This window comes from Perca fluviatilis, chromosome 4, assembly GCF_010015445.1.
Source record: "Perca fluviatilis chromosome 4, GENO_Pfluv_1.0, whole genome shotgun sequence".
NCBI lineage: Eukaryota > Metazoa > Chordata > Actinopteri > Perciformes > Percidae > Perca > Perca fluviatilis.
In genome coordinates, this window is record NC_053115.1 from 9,359,687 (window position 1) to 9,373,591 (window position 13,905).

General features: G+C 42.6%; 1 protein-coding gene across 1 annotated transcript in view; it reads left to right on the forward strand.

Moving 5' to 3' along the window:
- The first annotated feature begins 504 nt into the window (after nucleotides 1-504).
- Nucleotides 505-13,905, forward strand: part of lrig1 (leucine-rich repeats and immunoglobulin-like domains 1) — a 38,413-nt gene continuing 25,012 nt past the window's right edge. Inside the window, exons 1-2 of the mRNA XM_039798187.1 lie at nucleotides 505-1,581; nucleotides 11,859-11,930. Of these exons, the coding sequence (XP_039654121.1) occupies nucleotides 1,379-1,581; nucleotides 11,859-11,930 (275 nt within the window). The 5' untranslated portion in view covers nucleotides 505-1,378. The remainder of the gene's footprint in view (nucleotides 1,582-11,858; nucleotides 11,931-13,905) is intronic.

Genomic DNA, 13,905 nt, shown 5'->3' on the forward strand with positions numbered 1-13,905 from the left:
TATATATATATATATATATATATATATATATAAACAGCTGATTAGTGTGGTTAAAATAATTTGTGTAACACTAGTTGTTTGCTCTCTCCTTCAAATTTCCTGTGTTAATTGTATTTCCTCTCTGACTCTTTTCTTTTACATGTAAATCTTGAGTCTTACTAACAAACACTTTAAACTGAATTGTTATAGCATTCACACCAATTATGTTATTATGGCTTGTTATAATGCGATTACAGAGCTTGAGCCCAGTGATTTGTCTCTTTAAGAAGCAGTGAGAGTGAGAGGAGGTGGTGCGGTTTCACACCCCGGAGTGGGAAACATAGGCGGGGCCAGCAACCGCTGACTGACAGCCGCTCAAAGGCTCTCCAACTCCGCGTTGCACGGAGAACCCGTACCAACCAATGAGGTTAGGATTTGACCCGCCCATCAAATCGTAACAGCCAATCGCGGCGAGCCATGGGAGGACCCTGGAATCGCTGTTGTGCATCCAACGTGGGACTACGGGACGATCACCCAGAAAAAAAAGGAAAAGTAACGCAAGAAAGGAAAAACTCATGGTGGCGGTACACAGTCGGAAGGAGGGGGGACATTATTTTACTATTAATTGGATCGTCGAGATTTTGTGACCACAGACTGCACCTGATAAGCTGTCGGTTGAGTTCTTCTGGAACGGACTGTGTGTATTTAAAAGTTGGATTTATTCGACTAACGTGAACGTTACAGCGGCGAAGTGCTGGTGAGATTTGGACGGTATGCAGCGCTCGGCTGGAGAGACCAACGCTGGCTGGAGTGTCCGGCAGTATTGCCGCGGGTCTTAACTTATTTGCTACATCTTCAAGTGTGTAGTGGAAATTTTACAGCACCGTCAGAAGTCAACGTGCAACGGACGGTTTTGCTAAGTTCAAACATTTCGGCAGCTGCTCCGTTGATTAAAAATCTGAGAGCGATCCCAGGCGCACTGTGTCCTTTAACATTTTGCTGTTGCATGTTTTCAAACATGTCACCAAAACAGCTATCCTATCGAGAAAGTAGTTGTTTTAGCCCTTTATGAACATACTATTTCAACTTGAATTTCAGTTCAGGGCGATATACAAGTTCGCTGTAACATCCTTTTGCTGCTTTATCTGTGAATCACCTTTGATTTTTAGCCCGCGTCGGACACCAGCGGAGAAAGTTGGACTGGGAACTTGTGTCCTACATGACTGGGACTGAGATGGGCAACGTTTTACTGCACCACGGTTGTTTATGCTAGCCTCTGTAGTACAAGAAGACAATTCATGTGCTATAAAAGGCATTCAGTCTCTCCGAAGCTACATTAATATTCCAGTTTGTGGGTACGAGAGAGCTCAGCGGCCGCGCTATTAATACTGGATACAAAATGGCGGCGTCCCTGGGACGTTTTGGATATCTTTCTTCTTGTGTTTTTTATTTAATTTTGTCGGTCGAACTATTCATCAGTTACGGAGTGAGTTCAGACTTGCCGTGTGCCCAGAACTGTACCTGCAGCGGAGATTCAGTGGACTGTAGTAACCTGGAGCTGACAGCTACGCCTCTGGACCTTCCAGTCCGGACTGTTTCCTTGTAAGTAAAGCGCTCAGTTGCCCTAACCTATTTATTGACCAGTCCTTAACGGGGTAGCTAACTATGTTTGTAAAGAAAATGAAAGTGCGTAATAGCATCGAAAATGTGTGTCAACGGCATAATGAATTTAGCCGTTCGGCAGTGGACCCCTGTTGATACGGCTTTCTCTCAAAAGTATGAGAAGATTTGAGCGTTTATGATTTCAGTTGCATAATTGGCTATCAAGTGCAACAGAGAGAGAGAGAGTGAGGGCAGCTCTCGTGTTTATTACTGCTTCATAACAGCAACTTTGAGTACGTTTTACAATACAAATTTAACTTAAATCAACTTTCCAGTGGGGACACCCTGTTGCCGTATTAAGGTCCCTGCACCCCTTTCTGGAAACTAATGGAACAACAAACCACCTGCACTGTTAGCTCCGACATCACGTCGTAACGTGATTAGGGTTGTTTATGCATCATCTTTCACAACAGGCGAAATGGTTCCTTAATCGAGTTTGACTTTAGGCCAAATACATTATTCTAGTATACATTGTTTATGTCAACTTATTTGATGACACTTTGCTTCTTTTTTTTTTTACTTAGACTGTCAGGTTTGTATTCTCATGCATTTACAGCTATGTTAATGCTAGTAGACATAATGGTGTAAAATGCCTTGTGCTCACTGGACACATTGAAATGTGGATAATAAAAAAAGACCTCTGTATTGGGTCTTAAAATGATGCCGTTAGTTTGAAAACTCTTCTTGATGTGTCAGACTAAGGGGTGCTTAGCCCCTTAAACAGTTCTCTTTTAAAATTGCTAATATAATTTATTTTAATGTGAAGTTACTTTGCCTTAAAATTAGATTCATTTACAGACATATTAGTATTAATATGTCTGTAAATTAGTCAGTACATTTTGATATCATTCTTAGTTGGCAGAAGATACTACATGTGCATTTTAATGTGTAAAAATGTATTCACGTTTCCAATGTTAAAATGAACAAACGGTCCCCTCAGGGTGAGTAAACAAATAGATCCAAACATATCATGACAAATCATTCAGTCAGATTTATGACAGTTATTACCATAATTCCCGTTTCTGTGTTTCTAGCCATAGTTCACTAATTACATTTCTTGTAAATTAAGCATTGATTCCTCAGGATAAGACTGACAACAGTTGAAGTGCTGTGTGCCAGCTCATTTAGGAAATGAGCCAATTTGGGATATTTTTCATAGGCAATCCTCCAATGTCTGGGAAACCTCAGCACTTATCAAGCTGAATGACACAATTTATTTACAGACAACACAACTCTGTCCTCCCAATCAACAGTTTGGCTCTCCCCTCAATATATTGTAACCAATGTGAATCCTAAGTAAATCCTTAGTGACCATTGTGCATCATGTTACAGAATGTGTGTGTGTGTGTGTGTGTGTGTGTGTGTGTGTGTGTGTTGCTGGGAACGTGGAGTTGAAGACCAAAGACTTCTCTGGCTCCCAGGTTCCTATGTTGGGCAGTTTATCTTCCCCTGGGAAGTAAGGAATGCAACTTTTAAAAAGTACTCTAAAAACATGAATAATGGCACTTGTGCCCGGGTAGCCTCCTTGCCCTGAAGCACCACTTAGCCAAATTCAAGTGCTTTATCATGCAAGTACGCAGGCACACACTGCTCCTCCTGTCCTTGTGGACAATGGACAACTACGTTGGGACAATTGTCCCATCTGAAACAGCTGCTCTAAACCTTTTTGGTCCTGTAAAGATAGGGTCCTGTGTGAGCCCTGTCTCGATCCGAGTCTATTTCTGTTATCTCGGCTGAACCTTATCGGTCAAGATTTAAGGACCCGCAATCTTGTTGTTTTTCAGAGGGATATCTTTATGACTTTATAATCTTTTAAAACACCTAGGTTGCATATTGCCACACTACTTGAGATAGTTGCATGATGTTGGCAGGTAACTCAAAGGGAACCAGCTCTGTTCCTCCGGGGTCTGTAAATGAGCCGGATTAGCAGATGATTACTGTAAACCAAAAGAGACAAGTATGGACAATTTCACTTGTGGCCTAGTGTGATCCCATTATAAGGTACCGTAAGCCAAGTCCTGTCCGCTTGAGTGAATGAAATTACTTTTTGTGTTGTGGGTTGAAAGTTATTCTAGTTTCTGAGTGCTTCCTTTGCACAGGATTGTTTGTGCTGCCAGTGGGTGTATGTTATTCTCAGACTAAAGGGAAAACTGGTACGAAATGACAAGTAGATGTAGCAAGAGTTATAGTACAGTGCAAGAATCATAGCTTTATCCTGTCAATAGAGCAGTTTCAGTTTGCACGATGCCGTGGTCTTAAACAAATGCTGTTGTTGTCCGTCTCTACCTTGAGACATCTGAGCCAAGTGAAATCGACTGTCTGTGTTATGTTTACCCCAGGGAGGGAGCAGCAGCACCAGCAGTGGTGATAGAGAGGAAAGTATTGGTGTGTGTCAGTAAGCACAAGTGACCTAGGCCAGCTTTCCTTCCTCTCTCTTCTACATAATGCCAGTGTAAGGCTCAAAAGAAAAATCTCAGTAACCCTAAACACCTGTAGGATTTGACTGGTAAACAAGCATCTGAAACACGCGTGACTACAGTTGTTAATCAACAAGAAAAAACCCCAATTAGTTTTACATACGCATGCTTTGTACAACTACTTACAGGCGTTTAACGTCCTCTATGTTCTGCTTTGCTCAAGTTCAAGGAGAAAAGATAAATCCAGTTAGAAAAAGAAATGATTTCCCACCCTTTTGTGTGGGTGAAGAAGGATTGCACTGTCATGTATTTACTGCAATTATCTTTAAACAGGCTCTTAAATTGGGATTACAGTAATGAACACAGCAGTAGTACCTCAGGACCTGCATTCATACAGCAGAGGAATAGTTCTTAAGGAGAGTCCTCGTATCTCCGCATGTAGGAGCATTGCACAGCATTTAGGACTTTTGTGCAGGTGGAAAATGATTTTGCTCACATATTCTGTGGACATGGAAATATCGGAACAGAAAATTACTTGGCACATCTATTACATGAGACAGGTATGTATGAGAGGGACGAGTAGGTCAAAAGTTGCAAAGTTACGTCTGTGATATAGGGGCTTTAAGCCTGTGCAGTCACTCATTTGTTTGTCAGACATATCCTTTGCTGTTTTACATCAGTGCTTCTAACATTTAACAAACTGACCACCAGTCTCAGATGTCTGTCCATTGTTTGTGATTGATGAATACATTAATAACATTCAAAGCAAGTTTGCTCTCACACAGTCACATATTCCCTCTTAGGAGTGGTGCCTTATCTTATTTGCAGGCAGGGTAATGTGCATAAAAAGCATTTTGCCCACAGTGCCACTGGCGTAATGGGATTTTGCAAGTAAATAAAAGCATGAACATTACTAATTTTGCTGGCGGAGATTACTGTGGTTGGATAGAGATAAAGCAGATACACAGTGTCTGTTTGCCAGTGTGTTTCCATTTTCTCTCATGTAAGATTGTAAAATCTTTTTTCTTTTTGATTGTTACAGAAAGCTTTTTTTTTTATGGGGTTTGTCTTTATTTTCATTCATTAAGGTAGAGTCCTTGCATCACCAGCTTGCAGCTTTCTGGTGAAAAGCAAGAAGAAGGCTGATCTTGAATGGTCCACTTTGTAACCCAGCATTTCAAAAGTGGTTTCCCAAGTTTCCCAACGTGCTGGCCATAATGCATGGTGTACACCAAGCGTTCTTCCGCGACTCAGCCCCAAGCTGTAGCCCTAAACCTCACAGTACACCCTTATTGGTAAACACAACCCCCAACAGTTGGTTTTGCCTTCTGCCCTTAGGAAATGGGTTTGTGTTGGTTGTTTCCTGACAGGGGCTGGGAGCTCAGCTGGCTGGTTGTGGACTGGTCGGCAGAGGGAGGGGGGGGCGGGGTCACTACAGATCACCTGGCCTGGGGAAATATGAGGGGAGGTGGGTGGACATTTTCCACCCACTGCATGGAACTGTTTTGTCAATGTCACGGTCTGCTGCTGCTGCCTTTGAGCTGGTTCCACTAGTTGGTGAAAGTCCTGTCAGTGGTCAGAAACCTCAACCACTGTCACACATGTTGCAACACACTGAGAAAACCCAAAGGAAATGAAATATTACAGGTCTGTCTGCTTGAATGTCACATATTATCAGACACAACTTTTTTCGGTACTGTTTTACTTGATTACTATTAATAAACGTGCACAAATAATTTGCCACAGTAGGACTATGCTTGCCCTTGGAACAGTATTTCTATCATGGCCATTTCTACTGTTGGTACACTTGAACTTGATAGAAGGACTAATGTATGAACACTAAACTGAGTGCAGAAATACTTCTTCTGTTGCTTAAACAGGTGAACATTTCAGCAGTTGGGGCAGAGATGCAGCAGCCGAGCCCCTTGTGGCTTCTAGGGCATTTCTCGCTATGCAGCCTTGTAATCGTGTGGTATTGGGAGTGATTATACCAAGTTTGTTTATTGTCACTGTTTTCCTAACCTTGTGACTCGCATGTCCTCTTGTGCATATTTTAAAGTCAAACTCGAGCGCTTGGAAGGGTTTAGGATGATATTATCATTGGCACAGATTTTTATCAACTGCTCTTCACTTTTTCCTCCTTTATCAGTGTGTTTGGTGTTAAGCTGGATAGTAAAAGTACAGGGAGTTCTTATATGGAAGTTTTAAAGCTAGCGGCAATCTAATTTGTTTTATTGTAAACGATCCTCCAACCGATTGAGATGATTCATGCAAAACATTAGCTGTGAACAAATTAGGAAGGAACAGCTAAGGTTGAGCCCCTACTCTAGTAACAACAGATAAAGTCTGACATTAACATGGAGATATGGAGTGAGCTCATGGCCTCGCACTGGCTTTAATGACAATCAAACAGCTGCTGCCACAAGTCATTCTACAGGAATCCAGTCAGCAGAATAGATGGCCTTTTTGTGAAGACACATTAGGGTGCCAAGTTTTTTTTTTCCACCTTTCCCTCTCCCCCGAAGTCGGTGTCTACAAAGTGGGCTTGATCGATGAATCATCTGTGGATTTTCTACATCTGGTAAGCGTTTGGAAATCTGGAGAAGATGTTAGAAAAAAAAAGCGTGACTTGGACAGAGAGGGAGAGGTACTGTGCAAGCTTCTCCCCAGAAAACAGGCGGTCCTTCGAAAAAAAGAGTGGGGCTGTGAGCGCTAAGTTGGGCCAAACATTTTTTTGTCTCTGTACTTTCTGATACTGTAGAAAGGAAAGGAGAATCAGAGCTCCACTGTCTAGACACCCACATATTTACATGTAGCCTACTTAGAGTCCACTATTTAGACACTTATTTCACCACTGGCTGGAGTGTAATTATTGCTGAATTTTGCTCTGCTAATATAATAAACAATAAGAAGGGAACAAATTGACTAATGATCCTGTCTTTTTCTTTGCTTTGAAGTTGAGAACATAAGGTCAGCTGTCTGCACAGTACTAAAACAATAGCCCCACTAAAGAGTTGTACAGTATTTATGTTATCCTTTTAGATTAATTAGGGACCCTCATTTCCTTTTACTCATAATGAAGTAGTCTGGCGCTATTTGTAACAAATTACATTGTTATCATGCCAGAGTCCAGTTTTAAATGCAGGAGTATGACTCTGTGTGTGTGTTTGTGTGTGTAGACAATGTGCGCACATGCATGTATGCAGTGTGGACAGCATAAGTGTTACTGTGCTTCTCATCTGGAGTGTCCAGGTTGGCGTCGTTGGGCCCGGCCACGGGTTCATGCAGTGCCTTGGGCTTGAGCAGAACCTTTCCCCAACCTTCTCCCTGTTTGTTTGGAGTGCCTCGCTCCTTCCACTGCATCAGCCCCAAACCAGCAGCGTGAAGAATGGCGGTGCACATGGCCCCAAGATGTGGCCCGCCTTCCTGCATCGGAAAACTTCAGAAACTGAGTCACACTGCTAGCCTCACTGATTTCAAAGGCTGGGGAAACTTTTTTTGTTGAATTGTGTGTGTGTGTGTGTGGGGGGGGAGATTTCAGCTCACATTTATCATTTTTTATTATTGCAAATCTTGTTCGTCAGCTTATGCTTTTAACCTTGTCAAAGTTGATAAGATATTGTTCTGCCAGTTTGCTTCCCTTGTTTGAATGGTGCGTAAAATGCTGGCCTGGAGCTGGTGTTGGCTTTGTGTACACTCTCACTGCAGTTGCCCAGCTATAAACTGGCCCTTAATGACAGGAAGAGTGCCGTGTGTGTGTGTGTGTGTGTGTGTGTGTGTGTGTGTGTGTGTGTGTGTGTGTGTGTTGTGTGTGTGTGTGTGTGTGTGTGTGTGTGTGTGTGTGTGTGTGCGTGTGTGTGTGTGGCCCTCTGACACTCAGGTTATTATTTGACTAGTTTTATGATGCTCTGAAATCGACCACATTAAAGGGCCTTTGTCTCCCAGATAGTCTACAGAAGGCTCATCACTGACATCACTTCACACTTTCAGCGAGCAAAGTTCACACTGTTTTTATCTATGGTAGAAATGGTAAAGATAATGATGAAGTATCTATGTATGTGCAAATCCCCACACACGCACACACACACACACACACACACACACACACACACACACACACACACACACACACACACACACACACACACACACACACACACACACCATATCTCCTCTCTCCCACACACAGTGTGTGTGCTGACTTACAAGCATAGTGTCATATGCTATGACATCACTCCTGTACTCCCAGCTTTCCTGTACTCCCACAGCACACCATAACAGCTATTTTTTAAAGCTTTTTTATGAGTTTTATATGTCAGATCAGCTACATGGTCCAGCAATGACGGTCTATTGCAGGCGCTGAGCACTACTTTTCATCCTCAGACAGTTGCTGAGTCAGGCGAGCCTTTTATGAGTCGTCTTTTAAATCCTTTTTTTTTCTCAGGCAGGCTCAGATTAGAGCTAATGATTCAGATTGATTATGTATCCTTCCAGTAGTTGGCTGATTGTCAGTTGATTGATTTTTGTTAAGCCTAAGATAAATGCCCTTCAAACGTTACTAGGGTCACACTAGTAGCATTTGTTAGACTGACTTTACCATTTGTCTTTTTTGTGGTATTATTGTGCTGCAGCCTTGCGTTTTACATTTCTGCCTGGCCCACACAAAGCTTTTTCCTCTGTGTTCACAGTGTTATTGTTTTTTTTTTTTTTTTTTTTTTTTTTTTTTTTTTTTTGTGTGTGTGTGTGTGTGTGTGTGTGTGTGTGTGGTGGGGGGGTGTTTGGGTTGTGGTGGCTAGGTGGGGTTGGAAAGTGGGAGTGTATTACTACACCTATTTATTTCAGACCAGCCCTCTTTCCAGCTGCCCTCTTGTTTCCTGTCACTCCACTTCTGCTGACACAAAAGAGGTTATGGTCACCGTTGTGCTCAGTGATGGCCAACAGGAACACAGCTGAAGTGTTGACTAGTGTGGTTTAGAACAGACTGTAGGCTAAATCTTATTTCATATATATATTTGTGAATATTTGTAATATAAGCAGTTTTTACTTGAATATGCTGACTTCTGAAGAACTCTGTGCTGAATGGAGGCTGGAGTATGCCGCCAGAATAGTCATAGAATGTTTCTGTGGTTAGTAATGATTTTTTGAATGATTGATGATTGATGATAAATGACTTGTTACACAACTGTTAGTGCAAGAGTAATAACATGATCGTTAATTTTTGATTACTCTGTTTAATTGTCTTTTTAGACCGTGAATAATCTAATCTAAGATTTTCAAATGAACATACAAAATTCTCACATGGCTGCAGTGCAGCAGTCAGAACAGCTTGTGTTCAGTGAGAAAGTAAGTATTTGGCTCAACACGCAGCCTTGAATTATCACACACTTTCTTTGGTTAAGTACCTGGCAAAGAGATCTTTTGATTTTGATCCTGCTGACTAATGTCAAACAGTCCTGCCCCTTTGTACAAACTAGTTGTACCATACAATGGAATGCTGTGTTTGAAGCATTTAGCCAAACTGCTTTGTGGTGTTTGCCGTGGCTAATCACAGCGACTGTTCCCATCTTAACTATATCCTTTTCCGGCTGGTTGAATCATAAAGGTTGTTGTGCCATCGCTGGTTTGTTCTCTGCACCCACTGTATAGCTTGACAAGTTATTTGGAAGATTCTCATTCTTCTCAGTATGTTTGTTTCTGCTGATGTTGGTCTCAACATCTTTCAAAGTCAAAAACTCTAATGACTTCAAGGCTTCTTCCAGAAACAGCATGATTGGAAGGTTACTTTCTGGAAAGCATTAACCACACATAGCACTGGAGTCCCTCCCCCATACCCTCCTTCCACAGGGGTGTAGGAAGGGAAACCGGCATTATCACCAACTCCATACAGTAGGTGTGAAAATACTGTGATACTTACCTTATCTGATAGGCAAGAAAACATATCTGGCTGAGATGGAGAGGGAGAGAAAAAGACTCAGTTGCGTAAACACCATCGATGACTGAGGAAGAGTGCCTCTTTCTCAGTCATCGATGGTGTTGCATGCTCACACAAAGGACCAGTTTTGTTTGTTGCTGTGGCCTTTAGCACCAGTACGGCAGGTTTGGCTCTCAGACGTGACTTGCTTTTTTTTCCGTAGTCATCCCTTTGTTCTGTTTTGTCTATTTCCTCCACCTTAAAATGCAAATAAAAAGAAGAAAGAAGCTATTTGAAGGTGGTGTCCTGGATAAATCTTTATTTGCCTGTAATGCAAGGTTCACTACTAGTAAAATCTCTTGACTGGTTTTGTGCCAGAAGCAGGTTGATAAAAACTACTGATTGTTCTTCCAGATGACAGCGCTCTCCCAAGTTAATCTTGTCTGAGCTGTGTGTGTGTGTGTATGTGTGTGTGTGTGTGTGTGTGGCGTGCATGTGTGTGTGTGTGAATATATGTATCTTCAGGCAGAGGCGGGCCATAGAAAAGCTGTGATTTTTCACTTACAAGGTAATTGCCTCCTGTTGCAGGGGACGACAATTTAGTTATCTGGGCCGTGATGGGAGGTGCCCCAGTAAATGATCATAACATAGACGCACATGCACACCTCCCTGTCAGGCCTGTGTCTGGAGGGCAGACACATGCTCTGCTATTATCTCGTCACACACACACACACACACACACGGGGCGGGAGAAAGATTTGGGGAGGGAGACTGTCATTATCTGCAATCAAGCACAGAAGACAAGGAAGGGAAATCTGTCAAGTGAGATTGAGATTGATAGGCATAAATAGTATTAAAAAGTGGAGGGTGTATGATGTCAGACAATCAGTCTTTGCTGTGGTGTTGACCCAGCCTCCTCAAATTTGCTTTCTTAATATCCATTCCTACTTTCTCTAAAATGAACAGCCTCAGAGTTCAGCCCCTAAACCCCCCACAACGGTCTTTTAAGGCCAACGATGGGACAAGAGGGTGAGGAATGTGTTGCATCAGGTGAAAGTGTCCCCAGTGTCTGGGAACAAGCAGCCATCTCTCGGCAGGCTTGTGAAACATTCCTGGGCTGTCTCTCACGTCTGGACAGAGGGATGGAGGGATGGAGGGGCGGGAGGCAGGCGGCACGGAGCTGTGGGCTTTCTTTGTCTGGTCTGGCCTGGCCTAACCCCACCACAAAAACACAAACGGCACTCTCACTGCAGCCTCCCCTCTGCCAACAGGCAGGCTGCATGCCAGCCAGGCAGAAGGTGTGTGTGACAGCGATAGCACTTCTTCATGCGTGAAATAAAGTTGATTCATATGGCGTCGAAAGCTAAATCTGAAATGCAGATGTGTGTTAGTTGCACACACATAACCCCTCCTTCTCGCTCACTCTCTGTCGGTGGTAACGCTATATCACTGGACAAATCACTCTGTAATAAGCCTCTGTAAAAGTCAAGTGCCTGCCAGCTATTAAATACACTGTTAGCCTAAAGTGCAAATTGACTGTTGCAGATGAATGGCCTGTGGGTTGTGTTTGGAAAGTGAGCCAGGAGAGTAAGACACACTCTGTATCGATAGTATTGATCTGGCCCTCCTTGAAGGCCAGCTGAATGGATGTACTGCAATGTTTTCAGGCATACTTAATATGGACGGATGAGGCTGTTGGGAGAAATAATTGTTGTGATTGATCAGGATCGTTATTTGAACTGCTGAAACATGCCTATGACAATAAAAGCTATGAAAAATATTGTTGCACTGCTGATATTTAGATTTGTAATTGTTCTCCCTTGTGTGCTGTTATATATAACGATTCAAACTACTTTTTTCTAAATTTACATCTTCTTTTCTTTTTCCAGGAATCTTGGCCACAACAAGTTGACCGACATCAATGTTGAAGCTTTTGAGAACCTTCCCAACTTGAAAGAGCTGTAAGTAGTCACTGACTGATTTTTTGGTTTTACCTACGGTGTACGAGCTTAAAAAAGTGTGATTTATGGCAAACCAGCAAATTAAAAAGTAGACTATGTCAGCACAGTACTGTTACCTTCAGTGTAATGAAGCTTCATTCAATCTAACTGGAAAAGGTGCCCTGAACGATGTTGGGTGATGTCACTTCTTGTTGACGTTCAAAGTATTGTCAAACAAAACGGAGGCTAGCTCGCCCCTCCCTCCTCCTCATCCCGTCCCCTCCGAGGGGGTAAGCTTCGCTTCAGAACTTGAACCTCCTATGGCGCCATTTTGATGCTACAAAGCGATCCCCTTCCCGTTAGCATTCCATTGACTGCCATTCATTTTGGCGCCACTTTGACAGCGAATAACTTTACATCTGAAGCATTTAAAGACTCTAATTGTCCATTGTTTAGTTCTAAAGAAACACAACAATGTATAAAAGGCTCCATTACCTTGTATCTCACGTTATGGCTCCGTAGCAGACGCTTTTATAAAAATAGATTGTGTCATAACCAAGCGACTTACTGTCGCAAAGTAGAGAAATTACCGTATAGTACAGGAGAAGCTTGCAGGCAATTTCAACTTACATGAGCTGTTTAGGTTTAATTACTAATGTTAACTAGCATTTTAGTTAGCAATAATTAGCCTGGGCCCATGTTATCTCCTTACAAATACCTATGCCCTCCGTCTCTGCAAGATGGGGAATGATTGAGATTTCTCTTGGCACAGTTACCAGAAGACTTACAACTTTCAGACAGGTTGCTCACGTCACATTTACGTCGTCTCTCTCAGTTGGAGGCTGCTCAGTAATGCTCAGCCCTCACCGGAAAAGTGCTTCTAATATCCTTCACTGGTCTCCGTCCAGAGCAACGGGATCTGTTGGTCCAGTTTATATACTGTCTATGGTCCCCTCCCCCTCCCTTCCGTGCACTAACCCCCCAACCCCCACCCCCAAATCCTTATTGGCTGGAACACTGTTTGTTATGGTTCGTGGTGCAGTTTGTTTTTGTTGCCAATTGTGGAGCCTGGGCTGTCTACAGAGACCGCGTTTTTTTAGTGTGTTCAGGGGACAGGCAGCTAGCGGATAGTGAGGAGATGTTTGCTGTATGTGACAAAAAACGCGTGACATCGCTTAGAGCACCTTTAAGGATCTTGTTGGAAATGTTTACAGCGGCCCAACTCTATTGACAGAATATCCTCACACATACACATGATTTATAATGAGGCAATCAACAGTGACTACCTGAACACTTTCTAATGGACTTCCCTAGGTGTGTGTATGGCCCTGTTAAGAGTCTCTTTTTTTCTTTCTTGTGCGTGTTTAAAATGTTATACTCTAGCTTATTTTTTTAAAAATTTGAATCCATGTTGCGATACATTTGTATTCATGACTAAATTCTGACTAACGTCCATGGTTGCCACTCTACTTCCTAGTAGCATCCTCGTATGCGTTTCCTTGAACTAAGTCCAATTGTGAATAAAGTGGTGGTTTTCTATATTAAGCCTCCCCTCCACCACCCGATACTGTGGCCAACGCTGGCCTTGTAAATATTTTATATGGTGAGGAGAGGGCTTAGCTCTGTGTCACTCAGCGCCAGTACACAAGACACATACACACACATACACAAGCTAACTGTTGATACACACAGTGGTGACATCTTTGGCAGGCCGGCCGGCCAGTCATACGCTCTTCGACATCTGTTTTACTCCCATGTTATTTTTGGTTTTTAAAGGATGACTTGCTACACCTCCGCTGCGGCAGACGTGACAAGTCGTGTTTGAAATCTTTTGATTCATATTAAGTTTGACTGACTTTAGCCTCATGTGATGGAGCGTGTAACATAGCCCAGACAACACTGTGGCATCTCAGCTAGCATGTACATTTTGTATAGAAATTACAGGTACAACTTCACAAATATTGGGTGTAGATTTAGTTTTGTGCAGCTATTTTTA